We start from the raw sequence: 27940 nt of genomic DNA on the forward strand, positions 1-27940 counted from the left end.
GTTTTCATTTCCCGGAAAGGTCGCTATGTGAAAACCGATTGAGACCGGTTTAGTGAGTTTATTTAACTCTCCGTGTGCGGGCTATGATCGTCAGGAAAATATTTTATTTCACTGTCGAGTTGATGAAAGTATGGAGGCCACTTTCTCGTCACCTTTGATTAAGGTAGGATTTGTGGTACAACTGTGGAGAAATCTAACCTCGAAATATATTTAAAAAATATTTTCTAGGCTATTCCAACATTGAATGACTGTGTCACTGTTTGCCAAAACACTCTTCCCTGTAATAATAATAATAATAATAGAATGAACAATTATTTGTTGTCGACATTTAAATGATCAATGTTAAAATTATTATTATTATTTACATATAATATTATTATTACATAAAATATATGTTAGTAAACACACTTGGCATATGGGTTTCTGTTTTGGTAGTTGTTTCACAGAAATTCACAGAATTTCATTGGCGGCTCCAGGGTGGGGTTGATGGGTCTATAGCCCCCCCCACCAAGAATTTCAGGAGCTCCTCCGAAGCCTCAACAGAAAATTAACTTTTACCATTCAAAATCCTGTTTCTCACCAGCACTGCCATTCTTTGACTGATTTCATACTTTTGTGTATCCAGCTTCGACACAGTATTTGAGCGTTGCGCTAGGTTCAACTAAGGAACACAAGATATTTTTGTTTTCATTTCGCTTGGCCTCCACGATATTGGAAAAATTGATGTTGAGTTTTTCCCCCCTGCAATATACGAGGTCTGTTAGAAAAGTATCCGACCTTTATATTTTTTTCAAAAACCTGATGGATTTGAATCACGTGTGCTTATATGAGCACTATTCGGAAGATTCAGATGGCTTTCGGTGGCTTTTCAGTTGTGTGACTATCCAAGAAATTGTGGAAGAGGTGGGCATGTCTCAACATGTCCCGTGAGACTTCAACACAGTGGCGCTTTTGTTCTGCCATCAGCTTCGTGCCGAAGCCATCGGCATGAATTTCGCTGCAACTTTTTTCATGGCAAAATCTTCTGTCACAGTGGAATATGCCGAAAAAGTGCTGATGTCCACCTCTTCCGCAGTTTCTCGGATATTCAGTATTAAATATTATTTAATATTAAATTTTTAATAATATATATTCAATATATATTGAATATATTCAATATTAAATTTCACCAGATAGCACAGATTAGCTGTATTTGAAAAATTGTTTGTGGAGATTCTCAGCCATCCAGGCCATGGTATCCAAGCAGGTTGAATCAGGTCAATTGGACTTTTTGTTCCTTGAAGATGTTTCGTTCTTCGTCCATTTAATCCACCTATTTGGAAAATTTTAGTCGTTAAAGAATGAGTGGTTTTGGGTTGTAATGCATTGACATAGAAAAAATAAAACCAGTAATAATTCCATGCAAATGACATTAATTTTTGCAACAAATAAGATGCTGCCATCCTCGTCATCATACCATCAATACTGCTGCAAACTTTTGCTGCATTGCGGTGGCATATTCTGACTTTTTATAAATACAGTATAGCCAGCTACAGTTGTACTGTTGTTGTCCTTTCAGTTGCTCCCGTTCTGTTCAGGGGTCACCACAGTGGATACATCCAGAGCTGCATTGGTATTTGACACAAGTTTTACTCTGGATGCCCTGATGCAGCTCAATTTCATTTTCAGTTCAGTTTCAATTTATTTCATTTATATTGTGCCAAATCACCACAAGGTTGCCTCGTGACACTTCACACAAGTAAGGTCTGACCTTACCAACCCCCAGAGCAAGCACACAGGTGACAGTGGTAAGGAAAAAAACTCCCTCTGAGGAAGAAACCTCAAGTAGACCAGACTCAAAGGGGTGACCCTCTGCTTGGGCCAGTTTTACCTGGAGAAACACACACAGCCCCTGGTGTTTCGTTTCCCATCCAAGCACTACACAGGCCCCAAACTGCTTAGCCTTTGAGATCTGACAGGGTCAGGCTGACACAGAGCAGACTGGCTGCAACTAAGTATAGTTGTACTAATGGTGATGAGTCCACACTGATAAAATATGGGCTACTGTGACCCTCAGACCCTTAATCAGATTATAAAGAGGGAACATGCAGGGATAAGTAAAAAAAACTGCATTAAATGAAATCATAGACAGTGTTATAGCATGTCTAGAACACATTGTTTCAAATGCTACACACACAGGGCAACCACCACTGGGGAAAAAAAAGAAGAAAAAACTGCTTTCAAACTACACATGGGATGGGCAAATAAGCAAGTAATCATCTGCAAATTGCTGGAACATTAAGGCACATGACCTTGTTCCAAGTTCAGTTGGCAGTCCAACTTGAGGGAGATTCGGGCTGAATTTGGCTCGAGCTGAATAGTTTTTTCTTAATCTGAATTGTGCGGATTGTTTTCTGTTGATTTGAGCGGGGTGCACTGAGGTCTGAGTGCAAATTTGTCTAGAATCTGGCAAGCTTGGGGATCAGGACATCAAACTTCCTCACTATATCCGTTCACCCACAACATCCTCTGCACTGTGGTGACGCTCAGTGCGGCTGCTAAGGGGTGGACATGCTCTAACATCCAGATACACAGGACCAGGGTGTAGGATGAGTCCATCCATCCACCCATTTTCTTCCTCTTTATCTGGAGTCAGGTCGTGGGGGCAGCAGCTCAAGCAAAGCCGCCCAGACCTCCCGATCCACACACACCTCCGCCAGCTCCTCCGGGGGAACCCCGAGGCGTTCCCAAGCCAGCCGAGAGACATAGTCCCTCCAGCGTGTCCTGGGTCTTCCCCGGGGCTTCCTCCTGATGGGATGTGCCTGAAACACCTCTCCAGCGAGGTGACCAAGGGGCATCTGGAAAAGATGCCCGAGCCACCTCAGCTGGCTCCTTTTGACATGGAGGAGCAGCGGCTTGACTCCAAGCTCCTCTCAAGTGACCGAGCTCCCCAACTTATCTCTAAGAGAGCTCCCAGCCACCCTGCAGAGAAAACTCATCTTGGCCGCTTGTACTCGTGATCTCGTTCTTTCAGTCATGAGCCAAATCTTATGACCATAGGTGAGGGTCGGAACGTAGATCGATCAGTAAATAGACAGCTTTGCCCCCCTACTCAACTCTCTCTTCACCACAACGGTCCGATACAGCGACCGCATCATTGCAGATGCTGCACTGATCCGTCTGTCGATCTCACACTCCATCCGTCCCTCAATCATGAACAAGATCCCAAGATACTTAAACTCCTCCACTTGAGGCAAGGACACTCCACCGACCTGAAGAGGGCAAGGAACTTTTTTCCTGTCGAGAACCATGGCCTCGGATTTGGAGGTGTTGATTTTCATCCCGGACGCTTCACACTCGGCTGTAAACCACCCCAGTGCACGTTGAATGTCCTGATTTGACGAAGCCAACAGAACCACATTGTCCGCAAACAGCAGAGATGAGATTCTGTGGTTCCCAAACCAGATCCCCTCTACACCCTGGCTGTGCCTAGAAATTCTGTCCATAAAGATAATGAACAGAACCGGTGACAAAGGGCAGCCCTGGCGGAGGCCAACATGCACTGGAAACAGGTTTGACTTACTACCGGCAATGTGAACCAAGCTCCTGCTGCGGTCATACAGGGACCAGATAGCCCTTAGCAAAGGACCCCAGACCCTGTACTCCCAGAGCACCCCCCACAGGGTGCCCTGAGGGAACATGGGCGAATGCCTTCTCCAGATCTACAAAGCACTTGTGGAGTGGTTGGGCAAACTCCCATGAACACTCGAGTACCTGATGGAGTGTGTAGAGCTGGTCCTGTGTGCCGCAACCAGGATGAAAACCACACTGCTCCTCCTGAATCCGAGGTTTGACTATCGGTTGAATTCTCCTCTCCAGTACTCTGGAATAGACCTTACCGGGGAGGCTGAGGAGTGTGATCCCCCTGTAGTTGGAACACACCCTCCAGTCCCCCTTCTTAAACAGAGGGACCACCACCCCGGTCTGCCAATCCGGAGGCACTGTCCCCGACCGCCACGTGATGCTGCAGAGGCGTGTCAACCAAGACAGTTCCACAACATCCAGAGACTTAAGGTACTCAGGACGGATTTCATCCACCCCAGGAGTCTTGCTACCAAGGAGCTTTCTAACCACGTTGGTGACTTCGGCCTGGGTGATGGATGAGTCCGCCTCTGAGTCCTCAGTCTCTGCTTCCTCTTCAGAAGACGTGACAATGGGATTGAGGAGATCCTCGAAGTATTCCTTCCACTGCCTGACAACATCCCCAGTCAGGGTCAACAGCTCCCCACCCGCACCGTAGACCGTGCCGGTGAAGAGCTGCTTCCGCCTCCTGAGGCGTCGGGACGGTTTGCCAGAATTTCTTCGAGGCCGACCGATAGTCCTCCTCCATGGCCTCCCCGAACTCCTCCCAGACACGAGTTTTTGCCTCTGCGACTGCACTGGCTGTAGCACACTTGGCCTGCCGGTACCTGTCAGCTGCCTCCGGGGTCCCACTTACTAACAAAGACAAGTAGGACTCCTTCTTCAGCTTGACGGCATCCCTTACTTCCGGCGTCCACTACCGGGTTCGGGGATTGCCACCGCAACAGGCACCGAAGACCTTGTGACCACAGCTACGAGCAGCCGTATCAAAAATGGAGGTGGAGAACATGGTCCACTCGGACTCCATGTCTCCAACCTCCCCCGGGATCTCGGAGAAGCTCTCCCGGAGGTGGGAGTTGAAGACCTTGCTAACACAGGGTTCCGCCAGTCGTTCCTAGCAGACCCTCACGATACGTTTGGGCCTGCCATATCTGACCGGCTTCCTCCCCTCCCAGCGGATCCAACTCACCACCATGTGGTGATTGGTCGACAGCTCAGCCCCTCTCTTCACCTGAGTGTCCGAGACACGTGGCTAAAAGGTCAGATGATATGACTACAGTCGATCATCAGCCTCCGGCTCAGGGTGGTCCTCGTGCCATGTGCACTTATGGACCACCCTTGTGCTCGAACATGGTGTTCCTGATGGACAAACTGTGACTAGCACAGAAGTCCAACAACTGAACACCACTCAGGTTCAGATTGGGGAGGCCGTGCTTCCCGCTCACCCCCTCCAGGTCTCACTGTTGCCGCCCACGTGGGTGTTGAAATCCCCCAGGAGAACAATGGAGTCCCCAGTCGGAGCACTATCCAGTACCCCTCCCAGGGACTCCAAGGAGGTCAGGTACTCTGCACTGCTGCTCGGCCCATAGGCCGAGCTTAGGCCGAGACAACAGTGACAACAGACAACAGTTCACTGTTGTCACTGTTGTCTGTTGTCTCGTGTAGGATGAGTCAGATTTGAAAAACACATCTGAAAGCCCTCCGGCCATAAAGCAATCCGGATTGAATCCCACTCAAGCCAGATGGCCCGTCTGAACGGGGTTTTATAATAATCCATCCCTGATCTGTGAAGTCACAAAGCAGGAGACTCATGAAGAACACTTTCCTTGTAAAATCCCGTGATGGGCAAAGGTTGGTTTTATCCAAACCTGGTCTGTGGAAGTTTCTGCTGCCTTTGCCAGACAAGTGAGTTTTCAAGGAAGTGTCCTTTGTTATTATCCCATCACAAGGTTTGTTTATGTATTTGTGTTTGTGTGTGTGTGTTCGTGATTTTTTTCTGAATGTTTTCAGATAGGAAAGAAGGCAAGGACTTTTCCATCCATGCTTGGAAAACAATTTGGATCTGTTCCCAGTGTAAATCACTGCTCCTCTGATGAGCTGCCATCGATCAGTCCATCCCTTCAGGAAGACCTGTGGCATCTACCTGGCCGTTTGAGTGAGTTTAATTTTCCTCTCCTGTTTTCTTTACCTAAGCGCAAACTCAACAATTTTGTTAAAGAAAGAGACCAATAGGCTCTTTTACTATCACCTACAAATGCAGATTCTGATTTGAATAATTTCCTATCATCGCTTGGGGTTTAACCACCACCAGTGGGCCTTAGGGCCTATATAGGACTTACTACTACTGCTGCTTCTTTTTCTTCTTCTAAAGGGAGCTCATATGTGACCACCTTGGTTTAGTCTTCTCTCGGTGAACTGGAAAACTCATTGCTCTTGTGTTAATTGTGTTGCAGGAATTAATCCATCTCTGTGGGATTTGGAGGATGTTAGCCACTGGCTACACTGGGCTCAGAGGGAATATTCACTGCGCCTGCCAGAAAATGGATGCTTTGAAATGAATGGACGAGCCCTTTGTCTGCTTACCAAGGAAGATTTCAGACGCCGTTGTCCAAGCTCAGGTAGAATTTAGTTTTCAGAGAGGAGCCTCACTATTTTGTATGTGTTTGTCATGTTTTATCGGGTTTTTCACAGGTGATGTTCTCTATGAGATTTTACAATGTGTGAAACAGCGGAGAAGGAGTACAGCGTGTGAACCCCAAAAGAGGTCTCCTCCCCCTGGTAGCAGCCTGGTCAACACAGCTGGACCCAGCAGGAGCCCTCTCAGTGTCTCAGATCCCCAGCCTCCAACAGTTAGTAAAACTAAAGGTAGGAAGCTCACACAAACACAAATAAATATCAATCATATCAATTTGTAACACATCATATCAAACTTGTATATCCAGGTGAGGCTGTATGCACTGATACATACTTCCTCATCAACTGCATGTACCACCCCAAAAGTAAAAATGTTGGGAAGTTATGGAAAATGCACAAAACAAAGATGCAGTAATTCTTATAAGCCATTACTTTGACTTCTGTTTCATTGCAGACATTATGAACCAAAGATATTTCATGTTTTATGTGATTCATATTCACCAATATGAGCGTTTCAGACCTGCATCTAATTTCAAAAAAGTTCAGATGGGGCAATTTAGGACAAGTAATGAGGTAAAAAATTAAAATAATTATGTTACTTCAACTAGATGATGTTACCATGATTTGGTTCATTGCAGCATCCATGAAAAGATGAGTCTTTGAGGAGCAAAGATGGGCAGAGGTTCTTCAATTTGTCAACAAATTCATGAGAAAATTATTGAAATGCTTAAAAAGAATGTTTCTCAAAGAAATATGGGAAGAGATTTGCATATTTCTCCCTCTAAAGTCCATAATGTCATGAAATGATTCAAGGAATCTGGAGGAAATTCAGTGTGTAAAGGGCAAGGGTACAAGCTGAATGGCCCAGTCACACGGCATACGATGATTCCTGAACAAAGGGAAAAAAGTAAAAAAAAATCACAATTCGTTGAGAAAAGGTGGACGAACAAGCTTTATCACAGAATAGCCTGCAAATCAAGAGCACAAAAGGGACGAAAGAGGAACAAAATGAAACTGAAGCTAACACTGATCTCCACGCTTTAAACGAAACTTGCCTAGAGCCACTGCTGGAGCAGTGTGTGTCTGCATCTCTGTGTTCCAGGACTCAGCGCTGGGACGGAGCTCAGCTGCAAATGGAAGCATGTGGTCTGACCCACTGTGGAGATCTCCACTTGCTCTGGTTCCTCGTCCAGAACAAAAGAGGGATCATCTCCTTCATTGTCAGAATCCTCACTGTCTGGTTGAGACTGACGACACGCTCCGTCTTGCTTCAGTTAAAAAAAACAAAACAAAACTGAAGGGCTTGTTCAATATTCATAAGATGCCTCATTAATAAATAATAAAATATAATATAAATATAATAATAAAAAATAACACACACCACCACACCACACACACTAAATACGCCACCAAAATTGTACACACTGCAGTGCTCATTACGCTCTTATTTTTAAATCAGAGTAGTTTGTGTGTTTTTTCTGCTGATTCCCCCCCAAAAAAAGATCAGATCCAAGGCTTAAAATCCAGATCCTGTGGGTTTTACAATCTGTGACACCCCTGTCTTCTGTAGAAAAAAAAAATAGTCAAAACTCCCACAATATTTTCTTTCATTTGACTAAAAGTTTCCTAAAAGTTGTATATGCATTGAAGAGTCTGATGGGCTAGTTTTGCACCACATGGTCTTCCTTAACCAATTCAATGGCAGACCAATGCTGATACAATCGATATGAAGAAATTGAAATTTTAATCCTGCAATCTGACAAACATACGATGGCAAACTTGATAATTCTTCAGTGAGGAGACGATCTAGGTTGTGAGAAGGGTGTAAATAATAAATTTAAGTGGGCCTGGTGGAAGAAAAGGATGAAAATGGAGCTTTGTTATAGTACATAAGAAAAACACAAACTCCAGTGAAGTCTGTCTTCAGTTTCGATCTTGGTTGTGCACTAAATACGTACACGTATCAAATGTGTGTACATATGAATGCAAATGTTTTATCAAATCTTTATATTCATATATGTCTCATTCTGTTGTAAAAAACAAATATTTCAGTAAAATTTTGACCATATTTCCTTGTGAGATATGTATTTTCAGCCCTAGGTTTTAGGTTCTAAGACCCCTGGTGACCCATAGTAGTTTCCTGCAAGAGGTGTATAATACATTATACTAATAATAGGATAGTAAGTCCCTTTGACTCCTCCCTTATTTTTAACTTGAGGTCACCACAGCAAGTCCGAGATGGATATGTAAATTCTGCTTGGGGAATTGGCACATTTTATGCTGGATGCCCTTCCTGGCAGGGGTGGGGTTTGAACCGGGAACCTTCCGCACTGAAACCAAGTGCACTAACCACTTGGCCACCATATGTGTTAAATCATAAAATTGCACTACATAGTAATACAGAAGAATAAAAAGTTGCTTTCTGTTAATGATCTTCAAACTCCAGAGTCCATATTCCATTGTGTCATGAAGTAGATTTATTGTGTGGAAAATGGTAAGAGCCTTGGTAATTCATTAAATGTGAAAACGTTGGCCGGTTTCAAAAACACTTCTACTTTGTTTTACTGATTCACAGTTCCTCTTATTTCTCTTTACAGCTTTGTTTCCTTTCACCGCTGGGGTTTGTGCAGTCACTGAAACCAAGGCAGCCTGTCAGCCAGAACCCATATCACCTGTCAGGGATAAACCCTCTGTCCTTCACATGTCCGCTGCCCCCCCCACACACAGCAGTGAGTATAACATACTGTTAGGCTGCATGATACATGATTCTTATTTGGAATTTATAATGTAAACACAGAAATGTCCAACTCAGTCTTCCATAATATGTGTTTACAAATCCTTCAATATCAGTGATTTACATTTTACAGGCAAAGGTCCTATTCAGACTGTATTAGATTTACATGGGGAGGTGGATTAATGTAATTTTATCAGAGGCTGTCTAAAACATTCATGGCCAAATCACACAGGATAAGAATTCTCTGTATACAGTGCATTTGGAGTATTCAAGTACTCACAAGTATTCACAGCGCTTCACTTTTTCTACATTTTGTTATGTTACTGCCTTATTACAAAATGGAGTAAGTTGTTTTTTTTCCCTCAAATTTCTACATACAACCCCTCATAATGACAACAAGGAAAGTTTTTTTTTTTTTTTTTTTTTAAATAAAAATAAATAAATAAATAAATAAATTATAAAATCCCACGTACTTAAGTATTCACACCCTTTGCTCAATACTTTGTTGATGCACCTTTGGCAGCAATTACAGCTTCAAGTCTTCTTAAATATGATGCCACAAGCTCGGTGCACCTATCTTTGGGCAGTTTTGTCCATTCCTCTTTGCAGCACCTCTCAAGCTCCATCAGGTTGGATGGAGAGCGTTCATGCACAGCCATTTTCAGATCTCTCTAGAGATGTTCAATCAGATTCAGGTCTGGGCTCTGGCTGGGCCACTCAAGGACATTCACAGAGTTGTGCTGAAGCCACTCCTTTGATATTTTGACTGTGTGCTTCGGGTCATTGTCCTGCTGAAAGATGAACTGTCGCCTTCATCTGAGGTCAAGAGCGCTCTGGAGCAGGTTTTCATCCAGGATGTCTCTGTACATTGCTGAATTCATCCTTCCCTCAATCCTGACTAATCTCCTAGTTCCTGCCGCTGAAAAAAACATCCCCACAGCATGATGCTGCCACCACCATGCTTCACTGTAGGGATGGTGCCTGGTTTCCTCCAAACATGACACCTGGCATTCACACCAAAGAGTTCAATCTTTGTCTCATCAGACCAGAGAATTTTGCTTCTCATGGTGTGAGAGTCCTTCAGATGCCTTTTGGCAAACTCCAGGTGGGCTGCCATGTGCCTTTTACTAAGGAGTGGCTTCTGTTTGGTCACTCTACCATACAGGCCTGATTGGTGGATTGCTGCAGAGATGGTTGTCATTCTAGAAGTTTCTTCTCTCTCCACAGAGGAATGCTGGAGCTCTAACAGAGTGACCATTGGGTTCTTGGTCACCTCCCTGACTAACTCAACTCAACTCAAACTTTATAGAGCACATTTAAAACAACCGCCATTGGTCAAAGTGCTGATCAAATTAAAAACAAGTTAATCAATAAAATGCAGCGATTACAATAAATAAATAGTGCTAAAATACATTACATAGTCCTATAAAATAAAATAGAATAAAATTAATTCAAATTCAATTAATGTTTTGCTAGAAGCCCACTTAAGCTTGATTTGAAGACAGGGAGAAGAGGTGTGTCTTAGGAGAAGATTTAAAAACCTCAGTCGATCCCACGGAGCAGATGTACCACAGCAGGTTGTTCCACAGCCTGGGGCCGCAACCTCAAAAGCTCTGTCACGTTTTGTTTTTAGCCTCATTTTTGGCGTGACCAGTAGCAGCTGAGTCACAGCTCTCAGTGCTCTGGCAGAGGTGTAGACACGAAGGAGCTCAGTCAAGTGCTGGGGGGCTAGGTCATTGAGAGCTTTAAAAACAAATAATTAAATTTTAAAATCTAAAACCAACCAGGACTAAGGCCCTTCTGCCCAGATCACTCAGTTCAGATGGGGGGCCAGCTCTAGGATGAGTCCTGGTGGATCCGAACTTCTTCCATTTACAGATGATGGAGGCCACTGTGCTCATTGGGACTTTCAAAGCAGCTGAAATGATTCTGTACCCTGTCCCAGATTTGTGCCTCGAGAAAATCCTGTCTCTGAGGTCGATAGACAATTCTTTTGACTTCATGCTTGGTTTGTGCTCTGACATGCACTGTCAACTGTGGGGCCTATATGTAGACAGGTGTGTGCCTTTCCAAATCATGTCCAATTAACTGAATTTGCCCCAGGTGGACTCCAGTTAAGCTGTAGAAACATCAAGGATGATCAGTGCAAACAGGATGCACCTGAGCTCAATTTTGAGCTTTATCGCAAAAGCTGTGAATACTTATGTGCACGTGATTCCTTAGTTTTTATTATTTTTAATAAATTTGCAAAAATCTAAAAAAAATAAAGTTTTTTTTTGCATTGTCATTATGGGGTATTGTGTGTAGAAGTTTGAGGGGAAAAATTATTTCATCCATTTTGGAATAAGGTTGTAACATAAAATGTGGAAAAAGTGAATCACTGTGAATACTTTCTGGATGCACTGTAAATGACAAACACAGGAGTGACCACTCGATAAATGGGCTTAACTCACTGTCCTCACTCCTAAAGAAAGAAAGGAACTAAGAGCTCTTCCTCAGTGTTTTTCTTTTTTCATTTCTGTTTTTTTTTTTTTTTTGCTGTGTCAAAATGGATCCATCTCCAGTCACTCTCTATTGTTTTCTTAAGTTATTTGTTGGCTTCACATTATACAAATAATGAATGTTTATGAGTTCAATGGTATGAATATTTCATGAGGTGAAAGCTGGAACATACCAATCAATGAGGCAAAGCCGAGTGGAATGGTATGTTCCAGCTTTCACCAAATTAAATATTCATTCCATTGAAATAATGTAAAAACATTCATTATTTGTTTTATATAATGGCTAAAATAGATCCTTGTCATTTGACATTTTATTAATTTATAAACAACAGAAAATGGACTTACATTTTGGTGTTCCACTGCTGCTAAATCCCAAATTGTGACGTGTAGTCCAGTGATGCGGTGCACTGACTTCAGACTTACATAAAAAAAAGACTTTGTGTAGTTCCTCAGTCCATCCAAAAATCACATCAGCATTTTATGTGAACAGGTCTTCATGCATCCAGACGGCTTACAGCGGAGTGGATTTTGTGTGTGTGTGTTACAAGACTTAGCAGCGTCAGTTAGCTCAATCAAATCATCATGTCGTTGTCCCCAGCGCGCGCGTGCACACACACACACACGCAACACTTGTGCACGCGTGTACTACCAAAAAAAGACTGTGTACATCCTCAGTGCAATGAAAAAAAAAATCATATCAGAAATTAGTCCAGCTTTTCATTCCAACTTCCTGCCAACAGACAGCAGAGTGGATTTGTTTTGTGTGTGTGTGTGCGCGCGCGTTGTGTGCACGTATATGTGTGGGTGCGCTTGCATGCACATGCACGAGCACGTGCGCGCGCGTGTGAACGAGGACGTGCGCAAGCATGTGTGTGCACACGTGCGTGTTTGTGCACACGTGCGTGTGTGTGCAGAATGCAATGGTACCAAATGTATGCAACCAAATGTGCACTCTAAATGGAACCAAGCCACACTCAATGCAATGCAACACAAATGGGATGAATTAATCCATGTCATGTGACATACAAAGCACCAATCAAATGACAAGGATTATATAAATAGTTTTTATCTGTTTGTGCTCTGTACAAAGGTGCACTTTGACTCCATTCAGAGTGGGGTTGCCAATCCAGATTGCTTTCTGGATGAATAGTGTTCAGACCTGTTTTTCAAATTTGGCTCATCCTGCACACACGTCCAAACTCAGTTTGGCTCAAGCCAAATTCAAGCTGTGCGTGTGTGAATGTGAGTGTGAGTGTGTGTGTGTGTGTGTGTGTGTGTGTGCGTGCACATGCAGATGAGGACAAAATTCTTAGTCCCCCTGTGAAATTTAACATTTTCTACAAAAAGTGTTCTTTTTTTTTCTTCTTGTTTTAACCCAGCAAGGAATTTTCAGCAGAACATTTCTAGACATCCCAGTTTGATGCTGGATGCTGAATTTACACACACCAAAACAGCATTATTTCACAAAACCCAAAAACTACCAGGGTCAAAATTATTAGCCCTCTTAAGAACTGACCGTTTTGTTCAACCATAACACAAACCACTGTTGTGCAATGATATATTTTAACTTTGTAATGTTCAAAGCTTGTAAAATCAAGTTAAAACTGAGGGTTATTTCCCAATGTACACGCAGTATAAAAACATCAGTAAGGGTTTGAGCTGAGGGAGAAAGCATCAAAAGAAATCAATTTAGACTTCAGTAAAAGAATTGTTGATGCTTATGAAGCAGGAGAATGATATACAGTTATTACAGCATAGTTTTAGGCAGAAATTGAACTTTTGGGTGTCCCAAAAAAAATCAGGGTGTCCAAAATTTTAGGCGCCGACCAGTGTCGCGTATACCCAACTCACGGGGGGAGGGGGTTCCGGGGGGCCTCCTCCATAAAAACGTTGAAAAAATAGTGCCTAGAGTACCCCCGAGTACATGTACAGTTTTAAAGATGGAGCGGATTTCCGCACTTCCAAGATATCACAAAGACCACAAAAAAAAATATATATATTTGGAGTCAGTCTGGGTCAGGGGTCTGCAATAGGGTTATGACAAATCTCAAATTTATTAGCCTGGGATTATAAATGATGAACTTTTAACTAAAACTCACAAAAATGACTTTGGTTTTGCCAGACCTTGAAAAAACCTCCCGCACCTAAGACAGTTTCATATTTAACATTAAAACACCTAGCGGCTCAAACACTCTTTATTATAACATGTCACTTTTACATACAATACACATGAGGAATACATGAAAATGAGTACATATAGCATTTGTAATATTTTTAATAGTGTTTCAGATTTGTGTATTAGTGTTAATAAATTTGCTGTTAAGATATTTATCTGTTTTGCAAGTAGAACAAACCTCCTCCATCAACTTTACAGCCGTCTCAGCTACTATGTTGGAGTGAGGCACTGATAGTTCCTTTTTCCAGTGAGTAGAGAAGCATTTCACATCTTTGGGACACTTAAGTTTGGATATTGATGACAGCAGGTCTTCATAATCCGTCTCTGAATAGTGTTGGTTAGAAAACCAGGCCCGTGACCATGTAGTTGCAATGAAATCACAAGTTACCCTCAGCTGTTCTCGCCAATTTGGAAGAAGGAAAAATGCAATAAGTGCAAAAATTCCTCATGAGTTCAACCTGGCACTGAAATGATGGCAGCTTGTGCAATTTGATGCGAGGCCATTTTTCCTCCGTTTTGTAAAACTTGTATGCTTCACAAAGCTCAAAAGGGAATATAAATCATCTCTCCAGCCAAGGTTCTCATACTCTAGTATCACTTCTGTGCCCATGTATGCATTTTGCAAATCATCATACTGTTCCAAAATCTCATCAATAAACTCATAGTTAATGTTAGTTGACTGTGACCGTATAGGAAAAAATAAGTCCAACACATGTCGCAGAACAAGATCAAGAATGCGGTATTGGCAGGCGATGTATTGAGGTTCATCGAATCCCTTGTCTCTAAATGTTCTCTGAAGCCTGGCTACAACACCATTTTTGCAACCAGTATTGACTGCTGTTGTGTCAGAGATGATCATCTGAATACTGTTATATTTTATCTGTTATCAATTTTATCTATTTTGCCTTTCTTTTTTATTTCTTTTAATTATTGTTTATTAATATATTTTAGCAATATTTCTTTGTATATATTTTCTTGTTATTTCTTGATACTTGCTAATTCTTTTTCTTCTTAAATAAACTCATGTATTTTTAAAAGTGATGCGGTGCTAGGTCCGGGAGGTTTTTTCATGATCCAATGAAATAAACTTCAAAAAAGTGATCTATGGGTAAAAGTTCATCAAATGCGACATCAGGAAAATGAAAGTTTTGAAAAAGGTTTTGTAGTCATAACCCTAGTCTGCAACCTTTACTGTCAAAAGAGCCATTTTTGTCCTGTCTTCCTCAAATAAAATTCTTCTTGAGCCACAAAACATATTTGCCCTTTAAAATGAATGAATAAAGATGACACAGCTTATAATGTTTTTCTATATACAGTTCAACTATATATTTTAATTGTTTTTTTGTTTTGTTTTGTTTTTTTTAGTTTGGAGGATATGAAAAATGTGGTGGTGCTGGACATGTAATGATCCTGACTTTTACTTTAACTTCTATTTCTGTCACTGCAGACTGTATGAAACCAACATATTTCATGTTTTGTGTGGTCAGCATTATTTTTATTTGTTTTTTTTTTTGTTAATATACAAGGTCTGTGAGAAAAGTATCTGACCTTTTTATTTTATGCAAAAAATACATGGATTTGATTCATATGTTTTTACGTCAGCCAAGCTTGAACCTTCGTGCGCATGCGTGAGTTTTTCCACACCTGTCGATTGCGTCATTCGCCTGTGGACAGGCTTTGAGGCTTCATCAGCGAATCGGTCGTGACGCGCGAAGCCTCCGCGCGGCTTTCCATGACAAAATCTCTTGTTAAAAGTGAAATCTGCCGGAAAATGGCTGATGTCCAGCTCTTGTGATAACCAGAGAAACTGGGACGGTCCCGGCTCCACACAGTCATCCGTTTAGAAATGATGTGGTGTTTTCTGCCTCTCGATGGCGGCTTGGAGCGTGGCACGCTGTGCGCCATTGTGGGGCATCCTTAAAGCTGTAGTAACAGTCCTTATTCTCTGTGAAGCCCGTAAAATTTTCACCGAAAGCCAGATAAATTTTTCGAATGGTTTCCAACTGCCTGTCTCCAACAGTTTCTGAAAAAATTCTGATGGAAAAAAAGCCCAAATCATTCCGCCATTTCCTCGCAATGAAACAACGACGAGAGGGGTGGACCAGTGCTCACTCAAAGCCTGCCCACAGGTGAATGACGCAACCGACAGGCATGGAAAAACTCACGCATGCACACAAAGGTTCAAGCTTGGCTGACGTAAAAACATATGAATCAAATCCATATATTTTTTGCATAAAATAAAAAGGTCGGATACTTTTCTCACAGACCTCATATATCCATTCCAACATTTAAGGCCTGCAGCATTTTCCAAGAAGAAAAACGTTGGGACAGGGCAGTTTATTCTAAATGTAAGAATTAATTAATCAGCCAGTTTTCTTGAGAAATGTCAGGCGATGAAAACATGAACATTTCCAAGTCACTGAATATTTCTTAGACTTTATTTACATCAATCATTCAGAAATACAAACAGTGTGGGTCTTTATGGTAAATCTGCGTCAGGTAGGCAGTTCTCAAAAACTAAATGTCCATGCTGGAAGAAGACAAGTGAGGGAAGCCACCAAGACACAACTCTGGAAGATTTTTTGGCTTCTGTGGGTGTGGGTGGAAAACAGTGCAACATTTTTATTTTTATCTTCATTTTATATATAGTCCCAAGTTTTTCTGATTTATGGTTGTTTTCTGTTGCATTTCTGTAATTACAGAACTGCTATAAAGAAAAGTGTTAACATTTTATTGTTTTTTCAAACTTTGTACAACAAACGCAAACACCAAACTCTTATAAAGAAGGAAAAAATACACAAACTTGTGCAGGAAAAACTGAACAATGCAGACTGATTTGACTCTCAGGATTTTTGAAAATAATAAGCGGTAACTTACTTTGACATAAATGAAATGCAGAGCTGCAGGCTAATAACTTGGAAAAATAACAAAAATCAGCAGCTTGTATTTTTATTCTGACTAGAGTTCATTTCCTCTTTTTTTCTCCTCAGTCACATTTTGTGCTTGAACATAAAACAACTACTTTAAGACATCTAAAATAAATATTTTTGGAAAATAACAGCCTGTTAAAGTTCAGAGTTCTCACCTGCTTTATGGGATTTCTGTTTCTGAACATCACTGCAGAGTTTCTCCACATCAGGTTTTTTTAACATGTGTGTGATTTTTATAACATTCATTCATATACAGTATATCTCATTTTTTAAGGAATCTTGACCAATTTATTTCATCTCATAATTTCTGTATAACTGTCACCGACACGTGCACACGGTGTGAACAGGACGTACCTTCAGAACAGTCCAGGGTGTAATAAAAGCAGCGCCACAGTTTTGTTTCTTTTCTTAACATGTTACTTCACTCTGTGCTTAACGCTCGCGCTCTCTCCATGCACTGAGAGAAGCATCTCCAGCAATTGGACTCAGTCCTAATTTTAGACGGCTTTAAGCAAGCCGACCTCTATTTTTATCGGCCGTCTTTTTTGAAAATTGACCACCCAAATGACGGCAGGACAGCTTGCTATCTAAAACCTTGTATTACAGCGTATCAAAAACTGGAGTGAGAAGTATCGTCAAGAAATTCAAACACAGCCACACAGTACAGAACAAGTCTGACAGATGTATGATGTGAAAGATTTCAAAGATTCTGGAAAGAAAACTAGTAATGGCCCATTCACACATAGTGTGAAGTTTGGACGGCGTTTGGACGAAAACGGCGAAACATTGCATCATGCATGCACTGGTGTTCATCGAGCAGGAACGGTGCCAGGTGCACCACATGGCGCTGCTTATGTGGAAGAAATAAATAAATAAAAAAAACCAGCCGGTACCTGTGGGACCACATCGCACCGCTAATGTGGAATAATAATAATAATAAAAAAAAAACACCACCCGGGAAGCGAACTTGCGCCTTTCACAACCTCTGATTCCCAGCTTTACCACTGAGCTACAGAGCTGCTCTTTCAAGGCTGCGGGAAGCTGCATCATTTCAGGAAGGACATGGCAGTATTACCAAAAAAAAAAAAAATTAAAATCCCACGCCATATAAAAACACCGCATTTATCAAATGAGGAATACAAATATGATCCGTCTGTTCCTCTGATGACGACCCATGGTCACAGACATACAGTCTTGAAATGACATGAGAAGCAGTGTGCTCTGATCATGTCCACATCTACTCGTCAGGTGCGTCCAGTCGGCCACGCGCATGTTCTGCCCGACACACGTGTCTTGTGAACGGTGCGCCACAGCACAGACACCGCGTCATGTGGAACAGAGCTCATGTGGGTGACATGATGGTCAGATCGCCCGCTGTGTGTTCTGATCTAATGGTCCGATTCAACCTGGGGAGCTGTCAGTGTCCACTCCGTGCGCACACTCGCTTGCTGCAGCTTGTCACCACCACGGCGATATATGTTTTCATATATGTCCACGTAAATACAGCAATCAGACACACGCGCCTCACAGTGGACAGTTGTTAGTCCATAACTGTCCAAACACAGTAGGTGTTGTGTAGCTGGAATGTCCAGAATGACAGATCACCACAGCTGCTTCTCTCGGAAGCCACGCCTCCCATGAGTGGAGCGCACACATCCACATGTCAGTGTGTGTTTGCAAAGTCACACTTGTGGAGAACTTAGACAAATTTCACAGCAGTAAGACAGTGGTCGTCTGCAGTCCCTTGTCATGCCAAGAGTGCGACTGGCCACACATTTTCTAAGTGCCATGCGAGTGGTGTTAGGTGTTCGTACATGTCACCTGGAATTTGGCCGGTACCTGCCGCAAGAGGGTGCGATGGGTTCACACAGCGCACACTTTGTCTTTTTGGTGCTTGTGTGCGCAAATGGTTGTAGGAACAGGTGTACAAGGAGTTGGCGACAGGGACGACATTACATCGTTTGCACACGATTCCTGCGTCATGCGCACTAAGTGTGCGCTTCGTCCAAACTTTGCAGTATATGTGAAGGGGCCCTAAGCGATGTATCTCAACTTCTCAGAACAACTGCCAAGGTACTAGTGAGTGACTTAGACAAGTCAGGAATTGTAATCTCAAAGAAGACAATCACTAGAGCCCTGGACAGGAATGGACCGAGGTTGCAGACAAAATAAAATACACTTCTGCAGAAGAGACACCTTCAAGCCAGACTGAAGTATGCTAAGGACAACCTGGAAAAAGATTATGCATACTGGAAGCATGTCCTTTGGCCACAAGAGAAGAAACTACAGATCTTTGGACATAGAGATGTTGCTCATTTTTTGGAGAAAAAAGGGAGAGGCATATAACCTTAAGAACATCATCCCCACAGTCCCCACACTGGTGGGAGTATTATGCTGTGGGGATTCTTCAGTGTGTCTGGAACTAGGGATCTCCTAAGTTTGGAAGGAATTGTAACAAAAGGATGATACAGTATGTGAAGATGCTGAAATAAAACCTCAAGCAGTCAGCAGCTAAACTTTGCCTTCCAACACAACAACGATCCAAAATATATGTTGCTGCTGGTGAAGAACGACCTCCAGACAGAGGTGGGACAAAGTCCCCATCAAGTCAATCTCATGTCATGAATCAGCAAGGCCAAAGTCAAGTCTCAAGTCATAATGACCAATTGTTTGCAAGCTAACTTGAGACTTGACTTGGGACTTGCAGATTGATGACTTGAGAATGACTTGACAGTGACTTCGTCCCACCTCTGCCTCAAGAAGACCAAAATGAACGTTACTGACTGGCCTGCACAAAGCCCTGACTTGAATCTTATTTAAAATAGGTTGGGTGAACTGAAGAGCAAGGTCCATGCCAAAAGACCATCAAATCTGGAGGAGCTTGAGAGATTGGCCAAAGAAGAATGGATTGAGATTCCTCAGGAGACATATCTATGATTTGCTGAAAACTACAACAAATGACTGCACCTTGTTATTCAGCAAAAAGGACACACAGTTGACTAGTAGCATGAGGGGGTTAATATTTTTAACTTTGGTAGTTTTTGTTTTTTGTGAAATAATTTTGTTTCTGCATGCAAAATTATAATGTAAGCATACACAATAAAACTAGGATGTTTAGAAATGCTGTGTTGAAAATTATTTGTTCTGTTAAAAATGCACTGGGGAAAATTTTGAAGATGATTTCATTTGGGGACTAATAATTTTGTCCTCATTTGTATCTGGAATTATGGTGTATTCAGATGTCGGTGTTAGCCCCCATGCCATCACCTGCAGGCTGCCACTGCAGACATTGTGGTATAAGGACCCCTGTGATGGTTTTTCTTGTCATTTTTCAATGATAACAACACAGACAATAATTTATTTAATTAAAAGATACAACAGAGTTTTAGAATTTTGCACAGTATTTTATTAAAGCAGGAAGTTCTGGCTCTGATGATCTTAAAAAGTTAACTTTTTGTGAGTTTATAAATGAATTCCTTTATGAAATATCACACAAATTATTGACATTTACCTGTTTGAGGCAGGCAACTCTGCACTTAAATAATCCATCTCTTGCTGTTTGTTTTTCTTCCTTGTTAAAAATAAAACACAGCCAGAGGTGGCAGAATTGTAACTACAGCAGCCACACACTGCAATGGCACTTGCAGTCAAAAGTTAAAATTTTCAAATTTTGCTGCTTTCCGCAGCGACAAAGACAAAACGGGTGTTGTTTTATCTTTAATGAGGAGGAAAAATGAACAGTGAGAGCTGGATTATCAAATGTGTGTGTGTGTGTGTGTGTGTGTGTGTGTGTGTGTGTGTGTGTGTGTGTGTGTGTGTGTGTGTGTGTGTGTGTGTGTGTGTGTGTGTGTGTGTGTGTGTGTGTGTGTGCGTGCACGCCAATGTGCAGATCTGGACATTACTGTGCACCCTGTGGATTGTCTTGGTGAAAAAGCCCTGCAAGGAAAAAAGGTATCTTGCTGTCCTCATCGTTCCAGCCACACTGAGTGCCACCACAGTGGAAAAGACACTGTGGGCCCACAGACATAGTGAGAAAGTTTCACGTCATGATCCCGAGCTCACCAGATTCTAGCTACCTTTGCAATCAGACCTTGACAAATCCCGCTCAAAGAAAACAATCCATCTTAGTTCCAAGTTGCGGCATTCAGGGGGGTCTTACTGCATGTGTCACAGCAGGGCAGATGATCCCCACTCTGCTTACACAATCACAAAACAAACATGTCCCATCCCACTGACTTTGTATTTAATGTGCTGCTTTATTTTTAATCTGCATGCAGAAGATGAACAGTGAGGGAGTAGAGTTGAGGCGCTGACATGAACGTGATCACATGATTTCAGAGACTGTAGCTGTAATATATGTGGCCAGATTACACACACATTCTGCTCCATGAAATCCAAATCTCTGCTGTTGCCAGTTTGATTGTCTTCCAAAAGCATCTTCAAGAGCGTTGAGATGAATCACAGTAAATTCCTTTTTTTCCACAGGATTAAGATGGAACATTTATGTGGAACAGATAGTTTTATAGACAGTAACAATTGCCTTAATCTTTACTGACAGGGAAGTGAGCTGTCTACAAAAATGTCTGAAATGGTGCATTCCAAAGGGACTAAAATCATGGAGAAACTCTGGTAATAATTACATTCCCCTACTTCCCCGTGTGAAACTATTCCCCTCCAATTGGGGTTTGTACAGTGTGCTTTGTAATATGCTTTTGCTTTTGTAATATGCTGTATATATATATATATATATATATGACTACTTTTCTGTCTTTTATCAGAATCAGAATCTAATTTATTGCCAAGTAAGTTCTCACATACAAGGAATTTGATCTAGTGTCATTGGTGCACAAATAACAATAAAAAGAAAAGGAAAAATACTTCTATAAGAAGTAATTGGTGCATAAACAACAATAAAACTAAAAGAAAAAAAATACTTCTGTAAGAAGTAAAGGAGTCAAATAGACATGGGCTCTATGTTCACTGTCAAATAAGTGCAGGGATGATCAATCTGTACTTTGTGGGAGTGGAGGGGGAGGCAGGGTAAATGGGGGTCTCTGGCATTATTTATAAGTCTAGCTACAGATGGAAAGAAGCTGGTTTTGTGTCTTGATATTTTAGTCCTGATGGACCTCAGCCATCTGCCAGAGGGGAGAGTGACAAAAAGTTTGTGTACTGGGTGACAGGGATTTTCCTTGCTCGCCTCAGGGCCCTGGAGGTGTACAGGTCCTGTAGGGATGGCAGATTGCAGTCGATCACCTTCTCTGCTGTGTGCATGATACACTGCAGTCTGCTCCTGTCCTTACCAGTGGCAGCAGCATACCAGACAGTGATGGAGGAGGAGATGATGGACTCAATGATGGCAGTGTAGAAGTTATTTTGTCTCTGTCATTCTCTCTTTTAGACGGATCAGCATTTGTCTCGATTTTGTCCCACAACCAAGTTCAGTCTCCTCCCACATTGGGCAACAGCACAGTCCAGGAGCCTCTCAACCTGTCCAGTCGAGCGAGGTCTAGAAGTCCACTACACAAAGCCAACGGACGCATCCCAGGTAGTGTTTCATGTTTTCACAGATGTGCCATTTTATTCAAACAATGTATTAAAACATTTTATTCAAACCAGGCACACATATGAGAAAAATATGCTTATTTACAGCTGTATTAATTAATTTTGCCCATGAGATGGCTGACAGATGAAAGAACAGCACTTGTCTCACTTTCAACACAACCATTAATGTGCTCTTGAGCAATGTCTTTAAAACGTACAGTTCTCTTGGTGTGCAGTTGAACCCCTTGCATGGCAGCACACTCATAATTATGTTTGTGTGTGCATAATACAGTGCTTTGAGTATCTTATTTGCCGTGTTACCATCAGTGCCTGTATGTTCCAAAATGTACAGAATTTCGGGAAAGTGCTGCACTACTTTCTGAAATAATTTTTGTATTATTTTTGTGCCCAAAGCTAAGACAATTTTTTGGCTGAATTTTGACTGTTTCACACCTGTGCATTTTTTTCGTTCTTGTTAAAAAGGCTTTGCTGAAAAGTAATTTTTAGAATTCATTATGTTGAGAAGAAAAAGTCCCACAGCAATGAACTTGTGTTAAATTGTTGCACTTGAAATTGGAAAAAAGTGCAATATTTTCGACCAGTGCATTAGGACCAACCACAGAAAATGCTCCGAAGTGTGTGGAGAGGACATTATCTCTATTATCTGTTAACAATACAATCTAAAAAATGGATGTCAACTCGAATAAGCTTCAGACATGTAACCATTAGATTTACTTAAAAATAGATGTTACCCAAGAGCTCTTAACTGTAAAATGAGACAAAAATGTTGAAAAACAATTACAAATACACTGCATTCATTTTAACACCTGCAATTATTTGTCATATACAGTGGTCCCTCGTTTATCGCAGGAGTTACGTTCTAAAAATAACCTGTGATAGACGAAATCCGCAAAGTAGTCAGCGCTATTTTTTGCAATTATTATAGATGTTTTAAGGCTGTAAAACCCCTCACTACACACTTTATACACTTTTCTCAAACAGGCATTAACATTTTCTCACTTTTCTCTCCTGTGTAAACACCCTCTTTTTTTCTTCTGGGTGAGAAGATTATAATCGCTCACTGCCACCGGAGGTATGGATGTGGGACCCGCAAAGAATCCAAGTCCTCTCACGGTGGCCACGGAGCTCTGCGGCTGCGGTCAACATCCGCATGAAAACAGCGAGCATAGTCTCTGGACCTGTTGCCAGATTTGGCACAGCTCCGCATAGCAGACAGGAGGGTGGTGTGAGAGGCCTGCTGCTGCATTTACCGAGCATGCAGACTCAGTAAGCGCATCGGAGGCAGTGAGAGCAATTGCGGTGATGCTGACCGGTGCCGCGACCGGCCCGCCTGATAAGGACACAGAACACAATGTGCTGTTAAAAAAAAAGCATGCAAAATTGCACTAAAAAAATCAGCGAAACTGCGAGGCCGCGAAAGGTGAACCGTGTTATAGCGAGGGACCAGTGTATGAGCGTATATTCTCGTATATTCTGTATTTGATCTTTTCAGTTTGGTAATTCAATTTCATATTTGTATGCATATGCATCACTGCAGTCACACTGACAGACATAAGATACAGATCAGATCAGATCGAGCAGCATTCTGTAACTGAATGATGAGTAAATTGAGAAACATGTGGGCCCCAAATGTACCTCAAGTCTAAGATCTTTTCGAATTGCTGCATAAGTGTTTGCAGTGCTGTTGAGAAACACCTCTTTAATTTAACAGGATGTTTCCCAAACTCATCATAATTTAGCAGGCTTTTTAAAGTAATTGCAGATTTATATCTACCCTGATTTTGAGATGCTCTAGAATCTACAGAAGGAGGTAAAAATAAATAGCTTCACCATTTGTACTTCTTGTGGTTCATTCAGCTGCATTTGAGCTCTAAAGCTTCATTAATACGACGGGGGGGGGGGGGGGGGGTGATATTCCAGCAGTCATGGGGCAAGAGGCGGGGTACACCCTAGACAGGACTTCAGTCTATCACAGGGCCACATATAGATAAGCGGTCACACTCTCACGCACACCTACGGTCACCAATTCACCGAACTTGCATGCAGTGGTGGGCACAGTTCCGCTAATCCGCTATCGCTAATTATCAAAGCTAATGTTTTCATTATCAGATTAGCTTTTCAGATAACTTTGAAAACCATCAGCGGACTAATTATCTTCTGATAAATTTTATACCACTAACACATTTTTGCAGGTGTGGTGAACAAAGCTTAACAGTTACAAACATTTATTAAGTCTGAAATCAAAGATTTGAGTATCTACCTGTTAAATGTTTTGTAGTAGATGTACAGTTCTATCCTCTACAAACAGAGGAGAGCTGGTTCCAGGAGAAACCACTCTGTCCTCTGCAAGCAAAGGAGAACTGGTTATAAAAAAGAAAGAAAGAAAACAAAAGACAATTATTTTTGACCCCATACTGATGTGCTGGCAATATCACCCAAGTCATTCAGAGGCATACAGTTTTAACTTATGGTTAAAATTTTAAACAAACTAATTTCGGACACGTTATTTAAATTAACGTCACGTCTGAAGTTTTATAAAGTGAAAATATCAGATATATGTTTTAGTTTTAAAGTAATGCACTAATTTTGAAGGTTTTAGTGTGGACATGCTGTGTCCAAGTGCATTATGGGTAATCTCAGTACATTCACGACAGAAGAAATGCATTTGAGACACTCTGATCAGGCTCCACATGGACAACAGCATTAAACCCTTTGTATATTGTGCCTAAAACTCTCATGAATATATTCTCTGGGTTTATAAATGTTGTTGTGTTTGTTTTATGTAGAAATACCAGAAGAAGCTCAGCTTGCTTCTCCATTATCACTCACTCACTCATCTCTCATCTTCAACCACTTTTCCGGGTTCGGGTCACGGGGGCAACAGCTCCAGCAGGGGACCCCAGACTTCCTTTTCCCATGCCACATTGACCACCTCTGACTGGGGGATCCCAAGGCATTCCCAGGCCAGTGTGGAGATATAATCTCTCCACCTAGTTCTGGGTCTTCCCCGCGGTCTCCTCCCAGATGGACGTCCCTGGAACACCTCCCAAGGGAGGCGCCCAGGAGGCATCCTTACCAGATGCCTGAACCACCTCAGCTGGCTCCTTTCAATGCGAAGGAGCAGCGACTCTACGCCGCGCTCCCCACGGATGACCGAACTTCTCACCCTATCTTTAAGGGAGATACCAGCCACCCTCCTGAGGAAGCCCATTTCAGCTGCTTGTACCCGTGATGTAGTTCTTTCGGTTATGACCCAACCCTCATGACCATATGTGAGAGTAGGAACGAAGATTGACCAGTAGATTGAGAGCTTCGCCTTTTGGGTCAGCTCCCTTTTCATCCCAACAGTACAGTAGAGGGAATGCAATACCAACCCTGCTGCGCTGATTCTCTGGCCAATCTTACGCTCCATCGTCCCCTCACTTGTGAACAAGACCCCGAGATACTTGAACTCTTTCACATGGGGCAAGGCCGTATTCCATACCCGGAGTAGGCAATCCATCGGTTTCCTGCTGAGAACCATGGCCTCAGATTTAGAGGTGCTGATCCTCATCCCAGCCACTTCACACTCGGATGCGAACCGATCCAGTGAGTGTTGGAGGTCACCAGCCAATGAAGCCAACAGGACCACATCAGATGAAAAAAGCAGTGATGAGACCCTGAGCCCACCAAACCGGAAACCCTCCTCCCCCCGACTACGCCTCAATATCCTGTCCATGAATATCACAACCAGCATTGGTGACAAGGCGCAGCCCTGGCGGACGCCAACCCCCACCGGAAATGACTCCGACTTATTACCGAGCACGCGAACACAGCTCTCGCTTTGCGAGTGCAGAGATTGGATGGCCCTGAGAAGGGACCCCCTCACTCCATACTCCCGCAGCACCTCGCACAGTATCTCCCGGCGTACCTGATCATACGCCTTCTCCAAGTCCACAAAACACAGGTAGACTGGTTGGGCATACTTCCAGACACCCTCCAGAATTGTTGTGAGACTAAAGAGCTGGTCGGTAGTTCCACGACCAGGACAGAACCCGCATTGTTCCTCTTCAATCAAAGGTTCAACTATTGGCCGAACCCTCCTTTCCAGCACCCTGGAGTAGACTTTACCAGGGAGGCTGAGTAGTGTGATGCCCCTGTAGTTGGCACAAACTCTCTGGTCCCCCCTTTTTAAATATGGGGACCACCACCCCAGTTTACCACTCCTTAGGCACTGTCCCAGACCTCAACACAATGTTGAAGAGACGTCTCATCCAAGACAATCCTGCCACACCCAGAGCCTTCAGCATTTCTGGATGGATCTCATCAACCCCTGGGGCCTTGCCACTGAGGAGTTGTTTGACTATCTCAGTAACTTCCATGAGGGAAATTAATGAAAATCTTCCATCAGCTTCCAGCTCTGCCCCTACTATAGAGGGCGCTCCGGTCTGATGCAGGAGTTCCTCAAATTGTTCCTTCCAGTGCCGGATTACATCCTCACTTGAGGTCAACAGAGTCCCATCCTTACTGTAAACAGCTTGGATGGTTCCCCGTTTCTCCGCTTGGAGATGTGTGTAACTTTATTTTTTCAAGAGAGACATTTGAAGAAATGATCGCAGAAATTGCTATAATCTTAAGCGTGCTTGTTATCAAAAAGCCCAGCCTTTTTTTGGCAGCATGTGTATTTAACAATAAATCAATGCTCAACAGAGTGCAAATTGCTGTGGGATTACGTGTACCAGCTGCTGTGTGATGACCGTTACCAAGAATACATCCGATGGGAAGATCGAGACAGCTTTGTGTTCAGGGTGGTCGATCCCAACGGACTGGCACATCTCTGGGGCAACCACAAGGTCAGGAGCAAGAGCTTTTTTTTGGTACCTAGAAAATGTACTCAAAGGAAGGCGGGTATCAAAGAAAGCATCAACGTGTTGTTGTTTGTTACAGAACCGAGACAACATGACATATGAAAAAATGTCCCGTGCTTTGCGGCACTACTACAAGCTCAACATCATCAAGAAGGAGCGAGGCCAAAAACTACTGTTCAGGTCTTTGTGCTGTCTCGTCTTTCTGTTTTCCACATCTCCCCACAGTAATATGCATGCATGCATTCATCTTATTTTGTGTCTCCCCTCAGGTTCCTGAAAATTCCACAAGACCTCACAAAACAAGAAATTGTCCTCACTGGTTCCCCAGAAGGGACGTCACCCCAGGAGAGGGACACTGAAAACAACAGTCCTTCACGTGACTACAGTGAGGAACATTTTGAGCTGTCCCCTGATCCTGCTTCCCCACAGCCTGGTGCTCCAGTTGAACACCAAACATGTGAATTAAATGTCCACTAAGGAACATTGTGAATGTTCCGTGCGGGTGAAATTGTATTTTTAAAGCTACATGTGTAGGATTTATAGTGCAGCAGCTAAGAGAATATTTAGAGCAAAATCCTGCATATGGTGATACAAGCATCAAATTTGGCACAAATACTCCTTAGATGTTTCCTTAGTTCTCTTTTGGAAAAACCGACTAGCCACTTGAATTTTCAATAGGTGGCCAGCTAGAGGTCAATTGAAGAATTACACAGGGGTCAAAATTAAAAATGCTCCAATCAAATTGAAAAATACACTACATTATTTGTCTGATCATAACGATTCCAAAAAGGTATAGTTTGGATTATCTATGACTGATAGTTAACAGGGTATTAAAAAGGAATAGATTGGACCATGCTTAGTTATCATGTTACAGGGTAACATATAAGATAAGATAAGATAAGATAAGATAAGACTTTATTGATCTCACAGTG

At 42.4% G+C, this 27940-nt stretch overlaps 1 protein-coding gene across 2 annotated transcripts; it reads left to right on the forward strand.

The window, feature by feature from the left end:
• etv7 (ETS variant transcription factor 7) lies at positions 1-27940 on the forward strand. 2 transcript variants are annotated; one of them, XM_034172515.1, is made up of 9 exons: positions 1-158; positions 5630-5776; positions 6075-6239; positions 6313-6486; positions 8853-8984; positions 21998-22144; positions 26851-26993; positions 27088-27188; positions 27278-27940. In XM_034172515.1, exons 1-9 carry the CDS (start codon positions 131-133, stop codon positions 27483-27485), a joined length of 1245 nt encoding a protein of 414 aa, XP_034028406.1. In that variant the 5' UTR covers positions 1-130; the 3' UTR covers positions 27486-27940. The 2 variants fall into 2 exon arrangements, with proteins under 2 accessions (XP_034028406.1, XP_034028405.1); XM_034172514.1 differs by having other exon boundaries at positions 6-163; positions 5632-5776.

The sequence above is a fragment of the Thalassophryne amazonica genome, chromosome 6, assembly GCF_902500255.1.
Source record: "Thalassophryne amazonica chromosome 6, fThaAma1.1, whole genome shotgun sequence".
NCBI lineage: Eukaryota > Metazoa > Chordata > Actinopteri > Batrachoidiformes > Batrachoididae > Thalassophryne > Thalassophryne amazonica.

What these genes read in the sequence shown, in the direction of transcription:
- etv7 (XM_034172514.1), top strand. Translation starts at nt 131, where the DNA reads ATGGAGGCCACTTTCTCGTCACCTTTGATTAAG. An exon ending in TCTCGTCACCTTTGATTAAG is followed by an intron (nt 164 to 5,631) that starts GTAGGATTTGTG and finishes GAATGTTTTCAG; the next exon opens with ATAGGAAAGAAGGCAAGGAC. An exon ending in TGCCCCCCCCACACACAGCA is followed by an intron (nt 8,985 to 21,997) that starts GTGAGTATAACA and finishes TCTCTCTTTTAG; the next exon opens with ACGGATCAGCATTTGTCTCG.